The sequence below is a fragment of the Telopea speciosissima genome, chromosome 10 (genome assembly GCF_018873765.1).
Source record: "Telopea speciosissima isolate NSW1024214 ecotype Mountain lineage chromosome 10, Tspe_v1, whole genome shotgun sequence".
Taxonomy (NCBI): Eukaryota; Viridiplantae; Streptophyta; class Magnoliopsida; order Proteales; family Proteaceae; genus Telopea; species Telopea speciosissima.
The window spans coordinates 8,566,529-8,590,019 of NC_057925.1; the positions used below are offsets into that span (position 1 = coordinate 8,566,529).

The following is a 23,491-nucleotide window of genomic DNA, read 5'->3' on the forward strand; positions in this document are numbered from 1 at the left end:
TTTAAATTTACAATACTACCCTTCAAAATCTATGTTTGGATGTCAAGGATAGTTAAGGGATTTAAATTTATTTAACTCGTTGACATCATCATTTAATAGTATAAAACTAATTGTAATGACTAATTTGTTATATTGGGATTTAATACAGAGGTGATTTGAGTTTCATTTATAAACCAGGGGGTGACATGTAATTTACCCTTTTAATTTTAATGCATCTTTTCTTCAAACAAAAAAAAAAGCACTTGAAACCCTCAACTGTCACACCCCAGCCCGGTTGATAAGGGCCAAGTGTGACAGGATGTCCCAAACATCCAACCAAGATCACAATGCAATGCTCTATTCGCAGTTTCATTCACAATGTACTGAATTAAAGTGCAGCGGAAGCAATTTAATAAGACGTAAGACAATAATTAAGGGAAACTAGTGATAACAGTTTATATTTATATATGAACATTCATGTACAGCAGGATTACAATGCCGGTTCACAAAAGATGTAACACTAACTCAAAAAGATTATATGCAATAGGTATTGCAAAAGTGATATAACAAAAAGGGAAGAAGAAGTCTGATCAGTCTAGGAGATTAGGAGAACGCGCAATAATCACAGGAGCACGAAGCATCGTACTCCACTAGAATAGAAGTATCAACTCCACGGTCAACAGGAGAATCCTGAACAGAAGGAGTCCCCACAGAAATACAAGCAGCAGCAACAGTAGCGTCATCCGTAAAATAATAAGGATTCACGGGGGTGAGCTCTCGATTGAGCCCAATAAGGGAATGCATGCAAAATAAACACAATAAACATGATGTATGTTCTAGTTTTTTTTTTTTTGGCATGCTCCTAACATGAAGGCTAAGTCTTATGAGGTTTAAGTACTACTGTGGTAGATGCTAACCTCGGTCCCGGAAACACATAACCAGACGTCAGTCACCCGAACGAAACCATTCTACCACGGTGAGGACCCGCCAGGAAAGCATATCACCAGGCAACCAACCCAACAGACCCCAATGACCAACCCTACTGTTTGTTCCCACAATGAGCACACACGCTAACATGGGACAGTTGAATGGTACCCCAAGATACCCTTCGATCGTACCACGAGTTGTCCAACACCTCACCCCCTGTTGGTAAGGGGCGTAGTACTAGGTTATGATATAACAACCTAGTCTCTAGTGCAATCTATGCATGAAGAAACATGTATGAGTAACTGAGTTGTAAGAACAAACAGTACTTCACTTTCATCAATTGAACATATCAATGCAAATGCAAGATGCCAATGCAGCCTGTAATAACATGCAAACTAGTGCAAAGGAAAAACAAGCTAACAAACTACATGAACAGTATATTGTTGATGAAACATCACATGGCACGCAGAATAAATAACAATTAAGTAACAAACACACATAAAATAAGATAAAATTCCCTTACCTGAATCTGTAGATCAGGTTTTAACAACTACCCTCCAAAGATCCCAGCAACACAGACAAGATCAGCGAAGAACAGGCTGAAATTGTCCCTAAACAGGAAAAAATCATCAAGTTTTGGGGTCAGAATATAGACAGGGGTCAATCCAAGGGGTCAAGTGTATTTTGGTCCATTTTGACTGAACCGGATTCATAGGGCACCTGAACCGGACGACCTGTTCAAACCCTGATTTTGCATCCGGTTCAAGTCCCAGAATTGGGGATTTTGCTATTAAAGGGCAGATCTTAACATGCAAGCCCCAAATTTAGTGTTTTAAGGCTGTCCTAAGGTGGGTCAGTCTAATTAATAGTTTAATTTCAAAGGTTTAATATCAATTTGGGATTTTGAACATTTAATCCTAAATTGGCAATTTTAGGGTTCTAATTTTTGGTCAATTCAGTTAAGGATTAGGGTCTTTAAGGGTTGCTTTCATGTTCCAGCCATACCTGATCCAAATTTGGGTCCAAAACAGTGTTTAATTTAACAAACTTCTATTATCAAAGCTTGGTTTGCAAGCTTTAATGGCTGAAATGGGGTTAGGCATGGTTAGGACTAAGAATTTGGGAAGAAGAAGATGGGAAGGAGAGGGATTAGAGCCTACCAAAGTACAGTAGTAGGTACAGCAGTTGCAGCTCTGCTCCTAAGCTCCAAGGTCCCAAATGAAGGTTCTCAAGCTCCCCAAACCAGAGCTAAGTTCAAGCTCCCATGGAGATCTCCTATTTCCCTTCTTTTCTCTCTCTTCTTCTTCTTTCTTTTCTAAGCTTCTAAGGGCTGGAACGATTTTAGTCTCCTTAAGATTAGTGAATAGTGAATTTAGGTAAGGGGTGCTATTTATATAGATTTGCAACTAAAGGTTGTTTGGTTGCTAAGGCCAAAAACAGTTTCTAAAACTAGTCTTCAAATCTAATTCTAGGCAGAATTTCGTACCTATTACCTTATTCTAATCATAGGATGATGTCATATAACATCAGGGAATATCAGGGTTCGGGTAATTATAGGAAACAATATTTCCCACTGGGGATGTGGGTCTCACAGAGATAAAATGATCAAAAGACCCCTATAACTCTAATTGGTCATACCATACAAAATAAAATACATGTAACTTCATACTTACAATGAGTTTAGTTAAGGGAAAGGTTCTGCATGCCCTCCAGGTAGCAGATCCGACACAGGTAGCTTAGATGCGGGACCCCACTAGGGTTCTCTGACTCCAGAAGGGCAAGTTGAGAAGAAGACTCCCTAGAATCCTCCATAGGTGTGTCGGGGGATTGATCTAAGAGCTCGACCGATGCAGCCCATAGCATCGAAGCAAGCATCGACACGGAACTGGAACTTGAAATCACACAAGTTCCAAAAATTTAAATTTATTGCGGATTTTACATCAACATTTTTTGAGATCTACCAATAAAGGTACACAAACCATAGTTAGTTAAGACATGTAATATAAAACTCGTTTACATTTTTTTTCAAGTTAAAATAAAACGCTAAGAAATATTTTGATATGATAAAAACAAGTTGGCCTGTACATTTAAGAGCCCAACCCATAAAGTAGATTATGCTCAAGCTCTTGTGCGCTACAAACAATCAAACACCTTAGGCGTGTTTCGTGACGACTGACCATAAACGACTCAAAATCAAAGCTCATTTATCATAGCGTTCCCCGTAGGGCTGTAAACAGATCGGATTCGGCTCGGATAGTGCTATCGAATGAATTCAGATAGTGCTAAACGGATACGGACACGGATACGGATCGGATATTTTATCCATTTACATGTAAATATAGCTTTTCGGATAGCTATAACCTATCTGTATCCGCATCCGTTTAGCTTTCGGATGGATTCGGATAATGCTAAACAGATACAGACACGGATACATAAATGGATTGCAGCTATTCATTTACACCCCTAATTCCCCGTGGCCCTTCAGTCATCCTTTTAGATCGTCCTCTCCCATCTTGTTTCTTTGCATTTACTTATGGCTCTTGGCTTCCCTCCCTATGTAGGGGTGGTCATGGTTTATTGCTTCATGAGTCAGATGGTCGCTTTTTTGGCACCAAGTGTAAGGCTAGTTTGGGTTCATCAGCTTTTCTGTTTGAAGTTAATGCTATATGTGATGTCATGCTTCTCAGATGTAGCTTGCAGATTGCCCACTTGATGGTTCTCTCAATTGTCGACCTGTGGCCTTGGCCCTTAGATGGTGCCCAACTTCTCTTAGTTGGGCCACCATGGCCATTGTGGATGATGTTTTAGCTTTATCTCAATTTTTTACCTTTGTTTCTTTTGCTTTAGTATCTCGTTCTATTGTACATGAGGTTCACCATTTAGCTAAAGGTGGCTCTCGTTTCTTTTTATCCCCGTTCTAGTGGCTTTCTCCCCCTCCCCCTTTTTGTCACCCTTTGTAATCTTTTAGTTCAGGATTTGTCCTGTGACAATTGTCCAATAATAAAATTGTAGATTCTGACCAAAAAAAAATAAAAAACTACCTAGAGTCCTATTCTCAGTATCAAAGCTCATCTATCCATTAACATTTTTTGGAGTCATTAGCAATATATGACCACAACTCTTGCTATAGACTTTTCTTCATTATATCATGTATATATATTGCTCGTACCAAAAAAAAATGTATATATATTGCCTTTTTTTGGTTTTGCACTTTTAAAATCTAAACGTCTAAAATCCGTACCATCTGTTTTTTTCTTTTACCATTTTCAAAATGTTTGATTGTATTTTTAATCATTTTACTTAAGTTTTGATCCGTTTAAAACACGTCCGTATTGAATACCCTTTTTTTTTTCGTTCCCGTTTTAACTAACTATAAGTCTATAACACACATTGATCACTGAAAACTTAAGGGACCCCCATTTTGAGCGATTGATTCTTAGACTTTGTAATCCCCATTTCTTGTTCCTTTCCTTCTTCCATCGATATCGTGGTCAGCCCACTCAAACCTCAACCTAACGTCTTCCACTTCAGAGGCTTCGGTGACTTCAACACCACTATAGACTCCTGTAGATCGTTCCCCAACATTGCTCTGGTCAGCTTCTTGATGAAATCGTCACTGGCAGAAGTCAGATTTGAAGACGAAGCCAAAGCCATCAAGGTAATCGATTTGCTACTTGGGATGTGAAGAGCCAACTTGAATTCCGGCATCGACTCCTTCAAGTGAGGAGGCCATGAGTTTAAGATCGAAGTTGATGTGCATCCCCAGAGACATTTCCTATTGGGAATAAACCCGATGCGCAACGGAATTTGGTTCGGGTCAATACTTGTAGTTCATGATCAAGAGTAGGGAAGAAACAATTTCAAAAACAAAATTCATGCTTACCTTAGAGTCGCAAGTGTAACTCCTCCTATAGATAATATGTCTTCCAACTTGTGCAAACTTGGAGATCGAAAACTTGTTCAAAACTTGAATGTTTGTTCAATCCTTGCAACTTTTTAAAAGAACAAAAAAATCATCAAAGCCTCTTGAGTTCTCAAACTCAATTCTCACACACACCACTACAAGAGAGGGGAGAGAGAGCACTGCCAAAATCATGGAGAGGCTCCTCCCTCTCCCTTTTTATAATTTTGGAGATCTTTGGATCTCAGTAATCCCCTTCCTTCTTGGCATTGACTCAATTTTTCATTTTGGTGTTTTGTGAATCTTTTATTTTTTGTAACTCCAATTTACTACTAAAGTGAAGACAGAGAATCTCAAAAGGGATACAATCTTTCTAAACTATGGTTCATGAGATATTCTCATAATATCTCTTGACATAACATAAAAATATTCATTCATAAATATTTTATTCTCCCATATAATGTCATGTGTCCAATAAATTCTTTTATTGCACATAAGCCCTTCCATTTTTTTAATATCTCATAATGAATTATAGGGTATGTACTTTAATGCTACTAATCCCCAATTCATCATGTACGTTGATCAAGAGAATATGTGATTGCGATCGGACGGCCGTAAAACTTTGAAATCAAAATTCAATATATTATATATTAATTTTATATTAAAAATAAATTTATAAAACATTTCGAATAAACATTGGATCTAGATTTTTGTCCGACCAATCACTGACTTTCTCTCTCCTAGATATTCCCCATAAACGGGCAGTGGATTTCATGTTGAGAATTTTCTTTGTTTACAATGCGGGACCACGAATCTAGTGCACCAGTTTATAATCCTAACGGATATCAACCATTGGTTTACCAAAACCCGTAACACCACACTGCAACAAATGGAATCTCTCAGGTCTAAGGGCCATCGAGTGGCGGGGTACGTATATCACTCACACAACCAGTAACATTACATCAGATACTCATACCGGATTGTTATCTATACACGTTCTCGACGTGTACGCATACCCATGCACCGAAATCTCCATTTCTCGTGACATGCGGTACGGCGATCATATAAACAGGATGTCCAGTCCCATTCTCAGTTAAGACCAGTTTAACGTTAACACCTATGGAACGAACTTATAAGCCCAAATAATATAATTAAAATGTTAATAATTAAATTCATTAATTTAATAAATGGGTTTGATGGACACATTTCCAACATTTCCTTCATTCTTTCTTTTTCCTTCTTTTCCTCGAAGAAAGGTTTCAAATAAACAAAGATCCAAATTGCAGTATCGTTGAAACTCTTTTTCTCGAGCCAAACGCCAATGATGATATTCTACGAGACAGTCGAGATCTTGGGTGCTATGGTCAGCCCACGAACATAGGATGGTGTGGATGCCAAGGAACTCAAGGGTATGAGAGGTGTGGAGGTTGTAATCAAAGTCCTCGTACTCACCAAGAATGGAGTCGGATCGGCGGGATTCACCACCCCCACTGACATTAATACCCTCTACAAATTACTAAAACACATCGGATGCTAAATCTGGGAAAGGAAACTCGACTAGTGAACGAGAACTGAGATCTAGCGAGTGAAAGGAGAAAGAAAAAATGGAAAAGTGAAGGAAAAAAAAAAAAGAAGCCACAGGGGCAGAGAGGCAGCTACATCTTGAATCCGAGAGCATGAGCAGTTTCCTAATAGCATAATTTAGTTTTTTTTTGGGGAAATTTACGAAACACCCCCTGAAAATGGGTCGAAACTCGGATCACCCCCTGAAATTTGAAAATACTCAGATCACCCCCTCTACACTAACGGTGTTAGTCTGTTGTTAGTTATTGGCATAAAAAGACTATTTTACCCTTGTATTAAATCATTATAATCAAATTTACAATACTACCCTTTCCTTCATCTTCAACCAAAATACCCACTTTCACCCATTTCTTCCTCATCTCCCTTTAATCCTCACTTTGCAACTCCGACCTCACCATTGCAATTTCGCCGGAGTTTTCTGCAACTCGGGGGATTCGTAATAAGCATTGAATTGGGTGACAAAAATCTGGTTGGCGTTCTTCCCGTCTATTTGCTTTAGCAGCTTTAATCCTTGCAAAAAGTGGATCTCATATCGAAATTCGAGAATGGAACCATTGTGGATGGTTTGAGGAATTGCAACAATTTTGTCAAAAATCACAGAAATGTCGTCTCTGAGTTTGATCGACTAGAGAAAAAATCAGTTTTTTCGGAGAGATACCATCGATTGTCGAACTTCAGAATCTCAAATAGATCAAGAAATTCCAAGAATGAAAGAGAATCATACCTGGAATCAGGCAGATTTGCAGAAATTTCGATTGATCTCAGTGATCGTTCTCTTCGATTGTTAAATAACAAAGAAAAAAAAACAAAAAATTGCAGAAACAAATCTGAGATTGGATCCGGTGTACGCCGTTTTTCTCTCTGTAATTTCACATCTGAAATTTTTTTGAAACGGTAAACCGGATTTGGATCCAGCGTACACCGTTTCCCTTTTTGTTCATTTTAATGTGAAGACATTGACAGAAACGGTATACAAGATCCAAATTCGGTATACCGAATGGTCTGTCTCAGTAAATTTTCACCTCTTTATATGTTCCATTGAACCTATGCTTATGGCTTGCATACATGGGAAGGGTTTTCAATGGAATCATGCATCTCATTACATTATATGTAATAATGAACTTAAAACCCAATAATTAAATTAGAACTTAAAAACCCAATATTCCATTGATCATTACAGTCAAGGTTTTAGCTTAAAACACAATATTCATTACATTTTCTTGGATTCCATCTACTTAATTCACATCCTAAAAAATAAAAAAAGGGTAAAACATTCATAAGGGCGTGAGTCAAGGCAGTCTCGGCAACCCATTTTTCAAATTCCTTGTCTTTCTTCAGTCCGGCGAAGTTCACTTTTGGAGTTGCAGGTTTTTTGGGAAGAGAGTGAAGAACGAAGAAGATAACATTAGACTTTGGGGGGTTTTTCTCAGCAAGGGTAATATTGGAACTTTACATTGCACAAGGGTAGTTTAGGATTTTAAAAATTATTTAAATGGCTGACTTCATCGTTTAATGGTGGACCACTAACGGTAGGGTTGAATCTGAGCATTGGGCTCTATTCCAGGGGGTGATTTGAGTATTTTAAAATTTCAGGAGGTGATCCGAGTTTTGACCCATTTTCAAGGGGTGTTTCGTAAATTTCCTTTTTTTTTTTTTGATGAGAAATAGCATAATTTAGTTATAATCAAGGTTGGTGGTAAAAAAAAATTGTAACTCTACTTTTTTACCATTATAGTATCACACAATTTTTTAAGGACAAAAGTTTCCCTCAACTTTCATCAAAAACAAAAAAAAAATTTCCTCCACTCATAAATGACGGTTTACCCACCATCCTAGTGTTTACAAACTCCTCCTAAGGTTTTTGTATATTCCAAAATATCCTCTCGATACCCATTCGTGAGAATGGGTATTTCCAAAAGGATTCAGTCCAGCACCTTGCCCGGCCTGCATGTGCAACGCCGGACTTGGTGAGGCGTGAAAAGACCACCTCACCCCTACTCAGGCAAGGCGCTCAGGCTGGGGTGAGACAGTCTTTTCTCGTGCTACACATAACAGCCTGGCAAGGTGCTGGACAGGAGCCGAGTCCTCCCACAAGGAAATGTAATCAGACTTTTTGATGACTTCAGATGGTAAGGCAACCACACAATTTTTATCCAAAAATTTCATTGTCCATTTATTATTATTAGAGCAAATTACATGCACCCCCCAGTATTTTGAAACAATATCAAACCACCCGAAATAGTTTCACTTTTAACGTGCACCCACCTGGAATTTGGACAACTTACAAATAAGCCCCTACCGTCAAGTGTAAAACGTTAGTTGTAGTTAAACTTTTCTAAAATCCTATTTTACCCTTCAAGTAATTAACATTGACCCTCTTACCCTTATGAGAGATAACCATAGCCCAAACCCATCTCCCCAAAACCAACTTTCCATTGTCATCTTCCTCCACCTATCTCTTTCTTCTCCGCGATTTGAGCACATCACCACCGCAACTCATGTTTTTCTATTATCATTTCGTTTATCCGGGTTTAGAAGTACAAAGAAGCCGAGCACGGTCATGGCCGATGTCACCAATGTCCGCACAATTTCCTCCTTATCTCCTTCTTCTCCGCCTGGGTTTCCTCTTCTTCTTCCTAATCTTCTTCTATTTTTTATGCTCCAAGCACCAAACCATCGGATCACCTCATTTCACATCTAACAGAGGAGAGGCTTGATTAGAAACTAGACACAAGCTCCAAGCACCAAACCACCAAGAAAAAAAGGATAAGGTGAATTGTGAGCTGGGAATGTCATTTTTAACACAAATTCATTTCACAGATATATCCTAATTTCATTCCAAGTTTCAAGTTCTGGTCTCCGATTCTCTGTTCCGGATAATTGCCAATGACATGTATAATTCCCATTGGCTAATGGCTCGAATCTCCCATCCAAGTGATCCGATTATCCTAACCAAACAAAAATTGCAGAAAAAAACTCTCTCCCTATCATGCCCGAGAGACTTGGATGAGCAACTAACACAACTTCTCTCTCCCTCGGTTTCATGAGTCATGGCTCCTACCTTCACCTCCAATTCATTTTTTCTTAGTACTACACCTCGTTCCAAGTCGAGGTAGGTCTCAAGAACCCTAAATTCACTATACTATGCGGAGGCCCAAATAGGAGGAGAAGGAGGAGCCCCCATAGAAAGCTCGAAACTTACTCCGACTTCTCAATTTGGAAAAGATTGCTGATGTCAAGTCTCCGGTGCCGGTGGTTACTTAGCCGCTATGGCTCTCTCTTTTTGTTAACAGGGACGAAAGGATCCTAGCACTCGTCTACGCCGCAGTGCGACAGTCAAGACGGTGTTCGTACGCCCAAACCTCCTCCGCCAAGGCTTCTGTTAGGGCCGGCGTGCCGAGCTCGTTGCCGCCCAAGTATTCAGATCATATCTCCACAAGAATCAAGGCGGTTAACGTCCCGTCCACCTTCAAGATGCGAAATCATCGCTAAGGAGATAGGCAACAAAGAAAGCCCTAAATCGATTTAGGGATTTTTGTTTGGAGGAGAAGATGTAAAAGGGTAAAATGGTAATTGAATTAAGTCACTGATGAAAAAAGGGTAAAACAGTCTTTTTACTTATAAAACTAATAGTTTACTAACATCGTGAACCATTAGGGGGTTTTTTGAAATAGTGAAACTAGGGGAGGTGGTTTGATATTGTTTCAAAATACTGGGGGGGTGCATGTAATTTTCTCTATTATTTTTTAGAGGCATTGTCCATTTGGTAAAGGCGTTGTCCATTTATTAGGAAGAATAGCTGGTGACAATGTGACATAGTAGTTTACATTACATGATTGTAGCTAGGTCAGGCTCTGCAATCGAAGGGAAAATGTAACCTAGAAACGAAGAAAAAGACTCGTAAAAAAATTCCGGAGAAGACGTCTCGATGGCAGCCCTTTCTACGCCCTCATCTGGATGGAGTTATGATGTGTTCCTGAGCTTCAGAGGTGAAGACACTCGTAACACCTTTACCGGACATCTCTACAATGCGTTGGATGATGCTGGAATTTATACTTTCAAGGATGATGAAACACTCTCCACGGGGGAGGAGATCGGCTCAGAGCTACTATCTGCGATCGAGGAATCGAGAATATCGATCCCCATCTTCTCGAAGAACTACGCATCAAGCAAATGGTGCCTGAATGAACTCGTCAAGATAGTTGAATGCAGGAAAACCATGAATCAACTTGTTCTTCCCATCTTCTACGATGTTGATCCCTCGGACGTCCGTAATTACACTGGGTGCTATGCAAAGGCTCTTCAGAAACTCAACAAAAGGTTCCATCAGACGATCATAAAGGAGTGGAAAGAGGCTCTGAGAGAGGTTGGGCAATTGAAGGGATGGGATTTGAAGAAAATCAATAACGGGTAAGGCTCTCCAAAGCTTCCTTTTATTTTATTTATTTCTTTATTTTTTGGGCAGTCTCCTTTTTTCTCTTTTAACAATATTAGGCTTAATCATGAATATAAAAGTCATTTTTGCGACTTTGCCTATATTTATCTATTGCATTACCCAAAAAACAAGTAGGGTATCAAAAAATAAAAAAATAAAAAAATAAAACGAGTAAGAATGGTAAAGCTTCAACAGGAAAAAATGAATTGGGTATATGGGTTTTTTTTTTTCTAGGACGAGTTTTCCTTCAGTCATGGTCCAAGGCCGTCGGATGGGCAGGAGAGGCGATCGGGACGGAACGGTAGAGGGTATTATCCATCCGTACTTAGGGGGGAGTTAAGTACAGTCATTAATGGCTGTCCGGTTCCTTCACCCTGTGGTGAATAGGGTTTTAAGAATCGGGAATCGGATAGGTGAATTGGCTGATTTAGATCGGAATCGGCTGACACCAATACCGATTTCCACCGTTCTTGATTGTTATTGCCTGAATTGGAATCGGATCTGTATTGGCTTATTGCTAGTCATTTTCTTTGTAATCCACATTGAGTTGGACCGATTCATGGGCCAATTCAAGATTCCTAAACCGATTCTTTTTTTTTGTTTTTGTAGGAAATCGATTCTATTTTGACCATAAAATAGCTTAAAACAGTTGTATCGGACAGATTCTTTAAAACAGTTGTATTGGACCGATTCAGGCCCAATTATAATTATTAAAACCTTGGTAATGATGGAAAACTTGGGAATATAGACTAGCACAAGATTAGATGGGATGTATAAATTTTACCTAATTACCCCTAATAGACAGTTAAACTGGGAGGGTAAATCCCTTCACTCTTTACCCACCTAACATTAGCCTTTTTTTCTGGTGGTAAAAGAGGAATTTTATTAAAACCTCTGGGAAAGTTGCAACCAAAAGCATCAAAACATAAAGGAAGGAGAATAAAAGGAGGGGATGGGGAATCCATAACTGTTCAGTTTGATAAGTCGCTCTAGTGGAAGCTAGTGAATCCGCAATCTGGTTGCCTTCCCTGAGAATATGCTGAAAGAAAACCACACTGGCTGAATCTCAGAAACAGGAGATTTTCAATTAACCAAAATTTGAAGTTGAACTTAGGCTGAAACACAACACTTCCAATAACAGTAAAACAAAAGTTCAGATTCCCCCCAGCCTCACCCTATTCTGATGGGTAAGTCATTCACTTCAAGATAAGAAATTAAATAAGAAGCTACTGCTACATGAGAGTCGTGATGGAGTCGAACCATCATCTCTTGGGAACAAACCCATGTGCTCTTCCTTTTGAGCTAAAGACTCACATACCTATATAAATTATAAACTATGTCACAAAAACATATAGCAACTGAACAAGGAGCAGAAAAAAACATTTGAAGCCAACCCACAGGGGAACTATTAAAAACAATCAACTAAAAGAAGGGAATTTTCTAGCAACATCACTTGAACTTGCATTAGAAATGAAGGGAATCAATATGAAGAAACTCAGAAGAGGAGAAAAAAAAGCTACAAAAAACAGATTACTGTCGAATCTCAAGGAGGAAGGCAAACTGCCTAGCTGCAGCCCATGTCTACTCCCCAGCATAATAAAATCAATTGAGTGAGAGATCGTTTCCATGTGCTAAGCACAATACTCATCTATGGTCTTTTCCAATAAGGAATCACTTCTTGTTGTAATTATTATGAGTAGAAAACATAAGTAGCATAACACAGACTGATATATAAATAAGCATCATAAAGGCTATGATGTCATTGATCCCCTAAATACCAAAGAATGCTAACGAAACTGAAGTTAAAGAGAAAAATAAACAACATGAAAGCAAACTAATCCCATACTCAACTCTGAAAAAGAAACACCTACTTGCATGCTTATGTCTACTGAAGTTAAAGAGAAAAATAAGCAACATGCATGCTTATGTCTAGCTAAGCCCTGATGCTTAAAAGCTACCTACTTGCCCCAAAGATCTACAAACCCATAAAAGAAACCATAATCATGTTGAACCCTATTGGAGTCCCCCAATCAAAAGCTAATCTCAGAACAATCAGAAATTTGCCCAATTAGTCACAATAAATTGGTGGTTACCTCATGGAATTGTGAAATGGTTGAAAAGAAAGAAAAGAAAGGCTCCACCCCACGAGTGCAAGGTTTGAGATATGGTAAGTGAAGTCATCAGCTTACGTTGACTTTTGAATGGTTTTTTATGAAAAATGGCTAGCATCTTTCTAATACTCTATAGATATCTCACTTGTCTTTATTACAATTTTCTGCTTTGAGGCTCCTTTTCTTTCTCATTGGCTTTACAGTTCAATGTACAAGAGATATCCAAAGCTGTAAATGATAGGGTAAAGAAGAATCATGCTTTGGTATCAAATGAATGAGCTAGCTGATCAGAACAGTATAATCATGCTTGGTGTTTGAAATGGAAAAAAGAAGCTTCTGGCTAATTAATTATCAGATCCAACACATACACAAACAGAGAAAGCAGATAAGCATCTTATTATTAATTGTGAACATATACTAAAAAACAGCCCCATTTGATTAAATTTCCATTAAATTTGTACCTATTTTCTATCTGGAGCCTCATTTCATGACTTTGATCTCTATCACTAATGATTCAGCTCACCATGGGAACAAAATCTTGAAAAAGAAAAACAAACACACTACTAAAGAGGGGGAAAAAAAGGCACAAAGGTAAACACCGAGATCAGAGAGCTTGATTTTCTTCTTCATCTTCTTGGGTTTTGGATTTTCCAGTTTCAAGAGAGTATTTGTTGGACATTTCAGGCAGGGGTTTTCAGAGAGAAATAAAGAAAGAATGCAGGGGAGGGGCTGTTTCTTTTAGGGCTCTTCATTCTCGGGGTGTTTCTTAGGGTTCTTGATTTCAACAGATTTCTTTTTATTTTCCTTGGAAGAAACCCTAACCTAAGGGCTTCGTTTCTTCTTTCTTGATTTCAACAGATTTCCTTTTCTTTTCCATAGAAGAACTCCCTGAAATCTTAGGGTAGAGAGAGAGAGAGAGAGAATGGCGTGAAAGGAGGTCCAGCAACAGAGAGGAAAGCTGATGCAGCACCATTTCGCACCTTCGTGGAAGAGAGAATGGTGTGAGAGAGGAGGTCCAGCAATAGAGAGGAAAGCTAATGAGGAGAAGTAAACGTTGCGATTATCAGATCGTTTTTGATTTAGGGCAGCAAACTTATGATTCAAAGTTGGATGATGCTATTTATACTAAGCTTAGAATTTGGAATTCATATCTGAGTTCACCTAAAGAGGTTAACTCAGATATGGATCACGTTTAGTGTAAATATCAGAATCATGAAATTCACATAATCCATTGGAATTAGTAAACCAAACGGTTTTATTAACTCAGAATTGCAATTCTACAGAGTTGCGTTCTGTTGATTTACTCAACTAAACACAACCTTATATTTTGGTCAGAACAACTTGTCTTGGATTTATGAGTTGTCTCAAGAATTCTATCGGACTGAGAGGAAGGGGCATTCTATCACTCAGTATTTTGTTGACTTAAAGAGGATGTATGAGGAGTAGAATTCCCTCCTTCCTATCTCTTCTGATGTGAAGCAGATGTAGAACCAAAGGGAGCAATTGACAGTTATGGGTTTTTTTGGGAGGACTTGGATAGGAATTTGAGTCGGTTAGATCATTTGGTGGTGAGACTGTTGCTTCACTCACGGATACCTTTTCTCGAGTGCTTCGAGTATCTAGTGAGAGTTCTCGTGATGCTACACCTGTAATTGAGAGTTCAGCAGAGAAGAAATCAACTAGCTGATACCAATTCCACAACCCTTCGATTTTTTTTTCCTTGCTGACCTGATGCTCTCCCTCCCTCCCTGCCGGAGGCCTGACCTTCCCTGGCCTGTCCCTCCCCTACGAGGCATGCCGTCCCCTTCCCTTGTTGCTTCCCCTCCCCCTTCCTCCCCCCCTCCTACTCCTCCTTCAAGTCCCTCCTTGCCTGTCCCCCAGTCTGCTTCTTGGTCCTCTTTGTTCCCCTTCGGCCTCCCTGCTGGCTCTGAGGGGCTCCCTTTACCCTTTGTTGCCCCCTCCTCTGTGGGCTCCTTGAAGGTGGTATTGTGCCCTGCTGATTTACTTGCCGTTGAAGCTCTGCTTTGAGAGAACTGCCTGGTTGGAAACTTCTTGGGTTCGCGACCACCCTTCCCTGTCGTCAAGTCCTCCCTATCCAAGCAATGGCGTCCACAGGGTTCGTTGGAGACCTTTCTACTTGACAATGGTTTTTTCATTTTTAAATTCTCCTCTCCCCTAGACAAGTCTCGCGCCCTTGAGGGTGGCCCTTGGCTTGTGGGGAAGAAGCCTATTTTCCTCCGTCCTTGGCATAGGCAGCTGCAGCTTCGTAAAATGGATTTTACCTCCATTCCTCTCTGGATTTCGCTTCCTGGTCTGCCTCTCCACTTCTCGTGTATAGACGGGCTCAGTTACATAGGCTCTGTCCTTGGTAAGCCTCTGTTCTCTGATGCGAGAACAAGGCGCAAGGACTGACTGGCTGATGCTAGAATTTGTGTTGAGGTCTCCGCCAAAGTCTTCCTTCCTGCCTTCATCACTGCCCATGACGGAGAGGACTTCTCATTTGAGCAAGAAGTGCACTATGAATGGAAACCCCCTCAGTGGTCTGTCTGTCAGGTGTTTGGTCACGACTCGCATCACTGTGCTCCGACAGGCAAGGCCTTGGCTGAGGAGGTCCCCTTTGTCTCTGAAATCCCTGGTATTGGAGTGGCTGTTGAAGAAACTGATGCTGGGAAAAACCTTCGGACTGCTATAGCCACTGACGATGGAGCTGCTGTGACCCTTGGAACATTTGCTGCTGTTGACACAGCTCAGTGTCTTCCTCGGCACATATCCTTTTCTCGAGGCAGGCCGAGAACCAGACATCGGCGCCGAAATCATCTCCCTGTGGAGAACCCTACAAATCAGCCCTCCAATGGCCTGTCGCTGTCGAAGACCCAGACTGGACGAGATCCCCAGAATCGTTTCAGCCTGTTGGAGGAGATCGCTGACGACTTGGAGATTGTCACTTGCCCCGAAAAACCCTTTTTTGAGGTTTCACCTCGAAGTAGGTCAAGGATGACAGACGCTGCTCCTGTCGAAGTTTCTTGGTGGAGCACGATGCTTCGTGCTCATGCGACGACTGTGCTTTCTTTTGAGCCGCCTAACTGACAGGCTACTTCTTCCCTTTCTTTTTGTATAACACTTTTGTATAGACTACTGTAGATAAGTCTTTTTGGGTTTTGGGATACTTTTGTGAACTTCCAATGTAACTCAATTTCACTTGAATATATATACAGCTGTTATCACTAGTTCTTCTCTTATTGCTGCCTTATTTATATATTTAATTATTCCGCTGCATTTAATTCTGTATTTGTGGATATGATTGCGAATAGAGTACTGCACTTGCGATCTTGGTGGGTTGGTTGGATGTGAGAGACATCCAGTCACACTTGGCCCTTATAAACTGAGCCGGGGTGTGACAGAAGACCTCCGCTGATTGATTTTTTTCAACAAAAACAAGGTTTTCTCAAAACCCTGACAACTATCGATCTTGGAGTCGTTGATTTCTATTGGTTTTGATTTTTTGAAGGGTGCTTCACTTCTCATAAAGGCACACTCGACTACAGTTTCAGCCCATAGTTATCAAGGCGGGAAAGCGACCAAGGCGGTATAGAGGGTAAAAAACCAAGGTGACACAGACATGGCGGCAAGGCGACCGCCATGGCGTCCAAGGTGACCAAGGAGCCTGGACACCATGGCAATAGTCGCCTTGGCGATGCCTTGATAACTATGTTTCAGCCTCATCCATTCAGTTTTTTGGGCTATTCTCCCCTATATCGATTTCAGCAAAACAAGGTTTTTTGTTTTTCAAAACCCTGACAATATCGATCTAGGGGTTTCCCTTGTCTGCTGTTGCTGATTTATGGAGGCATATATCTTCATCCTATAAGGACTCTCCACTTCAATTTCTAGAGTTTATCCTAGACTTTTTATTGGGTTTCTCATCCCCACAGCTTCTCTGCACTTATGGGTGACTCTGCCACTTCCACTGCTACTTCTGATCATGATGGCCATAGCAAATCAGAATACTACAATTTTCCACCTAATCCCATCAAACTGGATGGATCATACTACCTACTGTGGTTTTGGTCTGCCTCCTTTGCCATTGTTGGCCATGGCCTTACTGGCCATATTAATGGCACCAATGTTATGCCACTTGAACCTGGTCCTCTTCAAACTAGATGGCTTGCCAACAATGGGGTTCTCATGTCCTACCTGATTGGTTCTATGACTTTAGAACTTGCACATGGGTTTCTTCTCCTTGATACAGCTTCTCAGATCTGGTCGGCTTGCAAGGAAACATACAGGCAGCTTGGCAACGATGCCCAAGTTTATGAACTCCGAAAGAAGGTCCTTCATACTACTCAGGGAGATTTGTCAGTCTCTAAATACTATGCTACTCTGCGCAGCCTCTGGCAACAATTGGACCACTTTTCTGATTTCCACCCTACTACAGCTGCTGACATTGTTGCCTATAAGAAACATATGGACAAGATCAGGGTCTATGACTTCTTGGCAGGGTTGAATGTTGAGTATTGCCAGATTCGTGTTCAAGTGTTAGGCCATTCTCCTTTTCCCACACTTGAGCAGTCCTATGCTTTGGTCTCCTCTGAAGAACACCGTTGGGCTGCTATGTTACACCCTCCTATTACTGAGAGATCAGCCCTACAGACTGTTGCCCCGGCTCCTACTGCCCCTGTTGAAAATCTATCTCTTGGTAATTCTACCACAGAAACTATTACTTATGAGCACTGTCACAAACCTTCACTAAAGAAAAATGTTGGAAACTTCATGGGAAACCAACTAACTTTGAAGCTAAACGGGCTGCCAAGAAGAAGACAAAAAACAAGGCCAATCACTCTGAATCTGTTGCTACAGCCCCGACTACTGATATTGGTCTATCCTAGGACGATCTACAAGCATTCCTACGTGTGCTAACGTCTTCCGATGCTGTTACCTCTACTACATCCACTATTGCCAATTCTTCTGCTCCTTCGGGTTCAAACTTTGCCCGATCTGGTATTTCATTTTGGTGGTCATTGTGCTTCCTTAGCTTTCCATCCTTGGATCATAGATTCTGGAGCTATGGATCACATGACTAGTTCCTCTAGCCTTTTTCATCGCTATTCTTCTACTTCTGGGAAAGAGAAGGTCAAGGTAGCTGATGGTTCCCTTTGCTCCATCTCTGGCAAGGGAATCATCAACTGCACATCCTCTCTTACTTTGTCTTCTGTTTTGCACATTCCTTATTTTGCTACTAACCTCCTTTTTATTAGTAGTCTTACTTATGATCTTAATTGCAAAGTAACTTTTTTCCCTTCCCACTATGTTTTTCAGGATCTAGTGACTGGGAAGACGATTGGATGTGGTAAATTGCAAGATGGATTGTACCTGCTTGATGATGGTCGTCTTTCTCCACCAACGACACGTCCACCACTCCACCAGAACTCCTTCGTCTCTTCAGAACTTTATCAATGGCACTCTAGATTAGGTCACCCCCCATTAGGAACGTTATCTTATTTATTTCTTGTTTTAGTCAAAGATTGTGATAAATCTGATTTCTTTTGTGAGGCTTGTGTTCTGGCCAAATAGACACATTCAACTTCTTCTATATCAAATAAAAAGAGTTCTTGTTTTCATTTGGTGCATTTTGATGTTTGGGACCCTAGTCGTAAAACTTCTTTCTCTAGTCATCGTTGGTTTGTGTCTTTTGTTGATTGTCATTCTAGGAATACTTGAGTATATCTTATGCACACAAAAAATTAGGTTTTTTCATGTTTTCAGCATTTTCATAAGATGGTCAAAACTCAATTCCAGGCTACTCTCAAAATTTTGAGAAGTGATAATGGAACCGAGTATAAAGAATCTCAATTTAAAAAATACTTGGCTGATCATGGCATTATTCACCATACTAGTTGTGTCGATACCCAGCCCAGAATGGTGTGGCTGAAAGGAAGAACCGCCAGTTATTAGAAGTTGCCAGGGCCTTGATGTTTGCTCGACATGTTCTCTCCCAATATTGAGGGATGCTATTCTCATTGCCGCCTATCTCATTAATTGGTTACCTTCTAGATTTCTTGACTCCCGTACTCCGGCTGAAATTTTACTTGGGAATTCTTTTTTTGTGGTTTCTCCCAAAGTGTTTGGCTGTGTGTGTTATGCTAGAGATACAAAATCTCCAGGCAAACTTAAATCTCGTGGGTTACGGTGTATTTTTTGGGGTAATTCTCCAACCCAGAAAGGTTATAAGTGTTTCTATCCCCCTTCAAGTCGTACTCTAGTTAGTATTGATATTGTTTTTTATGAAAGTCTTTCATATTATTCTTCACCACCTCTTCAGGGGGAGAGTTCTAGTGAAGATGTGGTGTCCTTTGAGGTTCCCCTTCTTTTATCTGCTGCCCAGCCTCCTGTGGCTGTTGTCCAGCCTACTTTGGCTGCTGCCCCTTCATCCGAGGGGAATCCTTTACAAGGGGAGACCACGGAAAATAGTAGTGGTGATGTTCCTATTCAGGGGGAGCTGACTCTAGTCCAAAGAACCATTGGTGAATTTCAGAAGAGAACAGACAACTTCAAGATTATCACCTACACAAGATGTTCCAAAAAAGAGCAGCTTCAATCCACTGCAGCACCAATACCCATCCTGTTGCCTACTCAAGATCCAGATCCTTCTTCTCCTGGTAAGACCTCTTCTTCCGACCCACCTATTGCTCATTGCAAAGGTACTAGGACTTATACTCAACATCTCATATCTCGTTTTGTTTCTTATAGTGCTCTTTCTCCTTCCTTTCTTGCATTTGTATCTTCTCTTTTTTCTGTTTCCATTCCTAAAAATTGGCAGGAAGCATCTACAGATGGAAAGTGGAAGGCAACAATGTTGGAAGAAATGAGAGCATTGAAAAAAAATAATATGTGGGATCTTATGGCTCTTCCTCCAAGGAAAAAACCAGTGGGATGTAAATGGGTATTTGTGGTCAAACAGAAGGCAGATGAAACAGTGGATTGATTCAAGGCACGTCTGGTTGCAAAGGGCTTTACTTAGACATATGGAGTTAACTACCAAGAGACCTTCGCACCAGTAGCAAAACTCAATACTGGAAGATTATTATTATCTTGTGCTATGAATCTAGGATGGGAACGTCAGCATTTGGATATGAAGAATGCCTTCCTCTATGGAGAACTAGAGGAAGAGGTATATATGGACATTCCACCAGACTTCTCTGATGGTGCTACCAGGGGCAAGGTTTGTAAATTGAAGCGGGCTCTTTATGGGTTGAAGCAGCCACCTAGAGCTTGATTCGGTGGATTTCACAAGGCTATGGTTTCTGTGGGATACAAGCAAAGCAATGCTGATCATACGTTGTTCATCAAACGAGTTGGTGATAAGGTAACTATCCTCATAGTCTATGTTGATGATATTGTAATGACCGGAAATGATGGTGATGAGATCAACAAATTGAAGCTCTTCCTTGTCCGTGAGTTTGAAATAAAGGATCTGGGAACCCTAAAATATTTTCTAGGGATAGAGGTTGCTCGATCTTCAAAGGACATCTTTCTTTCTCAAAGAAAATATATCCTAGATCTATTTTCTAAGACTGGACTGTTAGGGTGTCATTCTTCAGATACTCCCATGGAAGCTACTACAAGACTTGGGGAGAAAGAAGGTGAACCTGTTGACAAAGGTTGTTATCAGAGATTAGTGGTCAAGCTGATCTATTTCTCTCATACACGACCAAACATAGCCATTGCCGTGAGTTTGGTAAACCAATTTATGCATGATCGTTATTCCTCTCATATGGAGGCAGCTCTTCGCATCTTGCGATATTTGAAGTCTGCTCCAAGAAAAGGGATACTTTTATCTCCCAGTGGTCATCTAAAAGTTGAAGCTTATATTGATGCCAATTGAACTGGCTCTACTGATAGAAAACCCATTTCTGGATATTGTTCTTTTGTGGGTGGAAACCTTGTCACATGGTGTAGCAAGAAGCAAAATGTTGTGGCAAGGTCCAGTGCTGAAGCAGAGTTCCTTGCCATGGCACAAGGAATCTGTGAACTTTTGTGGCTTAGAGGATTGTTGCAGGATATTGGTTTTGCTGTTCATCTTCTCATGATGCTATATTGTGATAATAAAGCGGTCATTAGCATTGCTCATAACCCTGTCCAGCATGATCGTATTAAGCGTGTGGAGGTTGATCGACATTTCATCAAGGAGAAACTCGAAGCTGGACTTATTTGTGTTCCTTTTGTGAAGTATGCTGATCAGATAGCCGATGTGTTCATTAAAGGGTTGAGTAACAAGGTGTTTCATCCTATTCTAGTTAAGTTGGGCATGTGTGTAACATTTATGCACCAACTTGAGGGGGAGTGTTGGATTGTATGGGCCAGAATACTGTGGGGGTATTCTGGACTTTTTACCTCTTTATTGCTCTTTATTATGCTTTTGAGTATGTAAGGGCAATTCTGTCCATGTAACGTTTTTTATCATTATAAATATAAAGCTTGGGGTCAGTCTTAGACCATCTAAGCATTATTGTTCTCTAATTCTGATCTGTTAACATGAAGTTTGAGCCTGGTATGAGCATATAAACGAAACATTGTTCAAAGTAACAACTACGAAATGCCACAAACCTTTATCGTCTAATATTAAATTTAGTGGGATTTTTACTGTTTTTACACCTTTAGATGAAATATCGGTCCATATAACATGCTCATTTTGGGTTAAAATTTCATAAATAATTGGTGCGGATCTTTTATAATGTTCTCACCCGATCGAATGTATGACAAGTGATTGTTCAAGCACAACAGTTCACCAAAACACTCTGGTCATTAGCAAGTTCTGGTTATGATAATTTCTTGTACTTATTTATTGTTCTAGGGGACAGATAAAGTTGAAGGGCTCTGTATTGACTTTGGAGGCAGTTCAAAAAGCCAACTCTGTTTGATGAGTGAAGGATTTTCTAAAATGACTAAGCTCAGGTTACTCCAAGTTGATTATGCGCACTTTGTTCCAGACTTTGTGCCTTCTTTTTCGGAGCTGATATGGCTTAGTTGGAAAGGATGTCCTATGGAATTTACACTAACGAAATTTCATCCAGTGAACCTCGTTGTTCTTGATCTGTCATATAGTCTTGTTACAATTAATTGGATGGGTTGGAAGTACATCAAGGTCTTGAAGAAACTTCTTTCTCTTTTGTTTGATGCAATCAATCATGAACTGCTTAAAAAAAATTCTCTCTGATAATTTGTCTATTTTTGCACGCAGGTGGCAAAAAATCTGAAAGTTTTGAATCTGGCAGGGTGTCAATATCTTGTGCGAACTCCTGAACTAGTAAATATTCGCTTGGAAGTCTTGATTCTTGAAAACTGTAGTAATTTGGTTGAGATTGACAAATCCATCAACTATCTTGAGAGGCTAGTCATATTGAATATGAGGAGATGCACGAGACTAAGGGAACTCCCTTATGGCATCTGGGGGTTGAGTTCTCTCAGAAACCTCAACTTACATCAGTGCGAAGGTGTGGAAAAATTACCTGATTCCATAGGTTTTCTCAAAAACCTAGAGACCTTTGATGCCAGCTTTTGTTTTTTCAAGGATGGGGGAATTCCAGATGCTTTAGGGTGGCTATCCTCTTTGGAAATCTTGAGACTAGGTGGAAACAATTTTTGTAGCCTACCAGTAACAGTTTCTAGCCTTTCCTCGCTCCAAACACTTGATTTAAGGTTCTGCTACAGACTGAAATCGCTCCCAGAGCTTCCTTCTAGTTTGAAATATTTTAATGTTCTGAAATGCAGATCTTTGAAATCATTACCAAGGCTTTCAAACTTGACAAATTTAGAGGTGTTATGCCTTGATGATTATGAAAATCTGGTGGAGATGCCAGCTTTGTCAGGCCTGAGTAATTTAGAGAGATTAAGTCTTGATTATTGTCAGAGCTTAACAAAGATTGAAGTCCTCAATGAAGGGTTGGACTCCCTACAACTGTTGGCGATGAAATACTGTGAATCATTAAGAGAAATTGGGATACACAGCTTGAAAAAACTGAAAGAATTAAGATTCGTGGGCTGCTCAAAATTTAGGATATTGGAAATTGAAGGTTGCGAGAAGTTACTCGAGATTGAGGGCCTTGTGGGATTGGATTCCCTGGAGCAGTTGACAATAAAGGGGTGCACATCATTAATGCAAATACCGGAACTGTCTGACTTGGAAAGACTAAGGATGTTAGAAATCTTGGACTGCAGATTTATGGAAAGATTACCGCATCTCTCCAACTTGAGAAACTTGAAGAATCTATCCTCTGCCGGGTGTGTCAATCTAAAGGAGATTCAAGGCCTCGATGGATTGAAATCCTTGGAGACGTTGGATTTTAATAATTGCAGATCTATGGAAAGATTACCGGATCTCTCCAACTTGACAAACTTGGAGCTTCTATCCACTGCCTGGTGCGTCAATCTGAAGGAAGTTCAAGGCCTCGATGGATTGGAATCCTTGCAGATGTTAGAATTTGATAATTGCATGTCTATGGAAAGACTACCGTATCTCTCCAACCTGACAAACTTGAAGTATCTATCCACTGCTGG

General features: G+C 40.2%; 2 protein-coding genes across 2 annotated transcripts in view; both read left to right on the forward strand.

Moving 5' to 3' along the window:
• Positions 1–23,491, forward strand: part of LOC122642383 (disease resistance protein L6-like) — a 93,219-nt gene that overhangs the window by 37,588 nt on the left and 32,140 nt on the right. The window lies entirely within an intron of this gene.
• On the forward strand, positions 10,229–23,337 carry LOC122642386 (TMV resistance protein N-like). The gene is made up of 3 exons (XM_043835836.1): positions 10,229–10,801; positions 21,789–22,079; positions 22,176–23,337. Exons 1-2 carry the CDS (start codon positions 10,320–10,322, stop codon positions 21,853–21,855), a joined length of 549 nt encoding a protein of 182 aa, XP_043691771.1. The 5' UTR covers positions 10,229–10,319; the 3' UTR covers positions 21,856–22,079; positions 22,176–23,337.

What these genes read in the sequence shown, in the direction of transcription:
- LOC122642386 (XM_043835836.1), top strand. Translation starts at nt 10,320, where the DNA reads ATGGCAGCCCTTTCTACGCCCTCATCTGGATGGAGTTATGATGTGTTC. An exon ending in TTGAAGAAAATCAATAACGG is followed by an intron (nt 10,802 to 21,788) that starts GTAAGGCTCTCC and finishes TTATTGTTCTAG; the next exon opens with GGGACAGATAAAGTTGAAGG.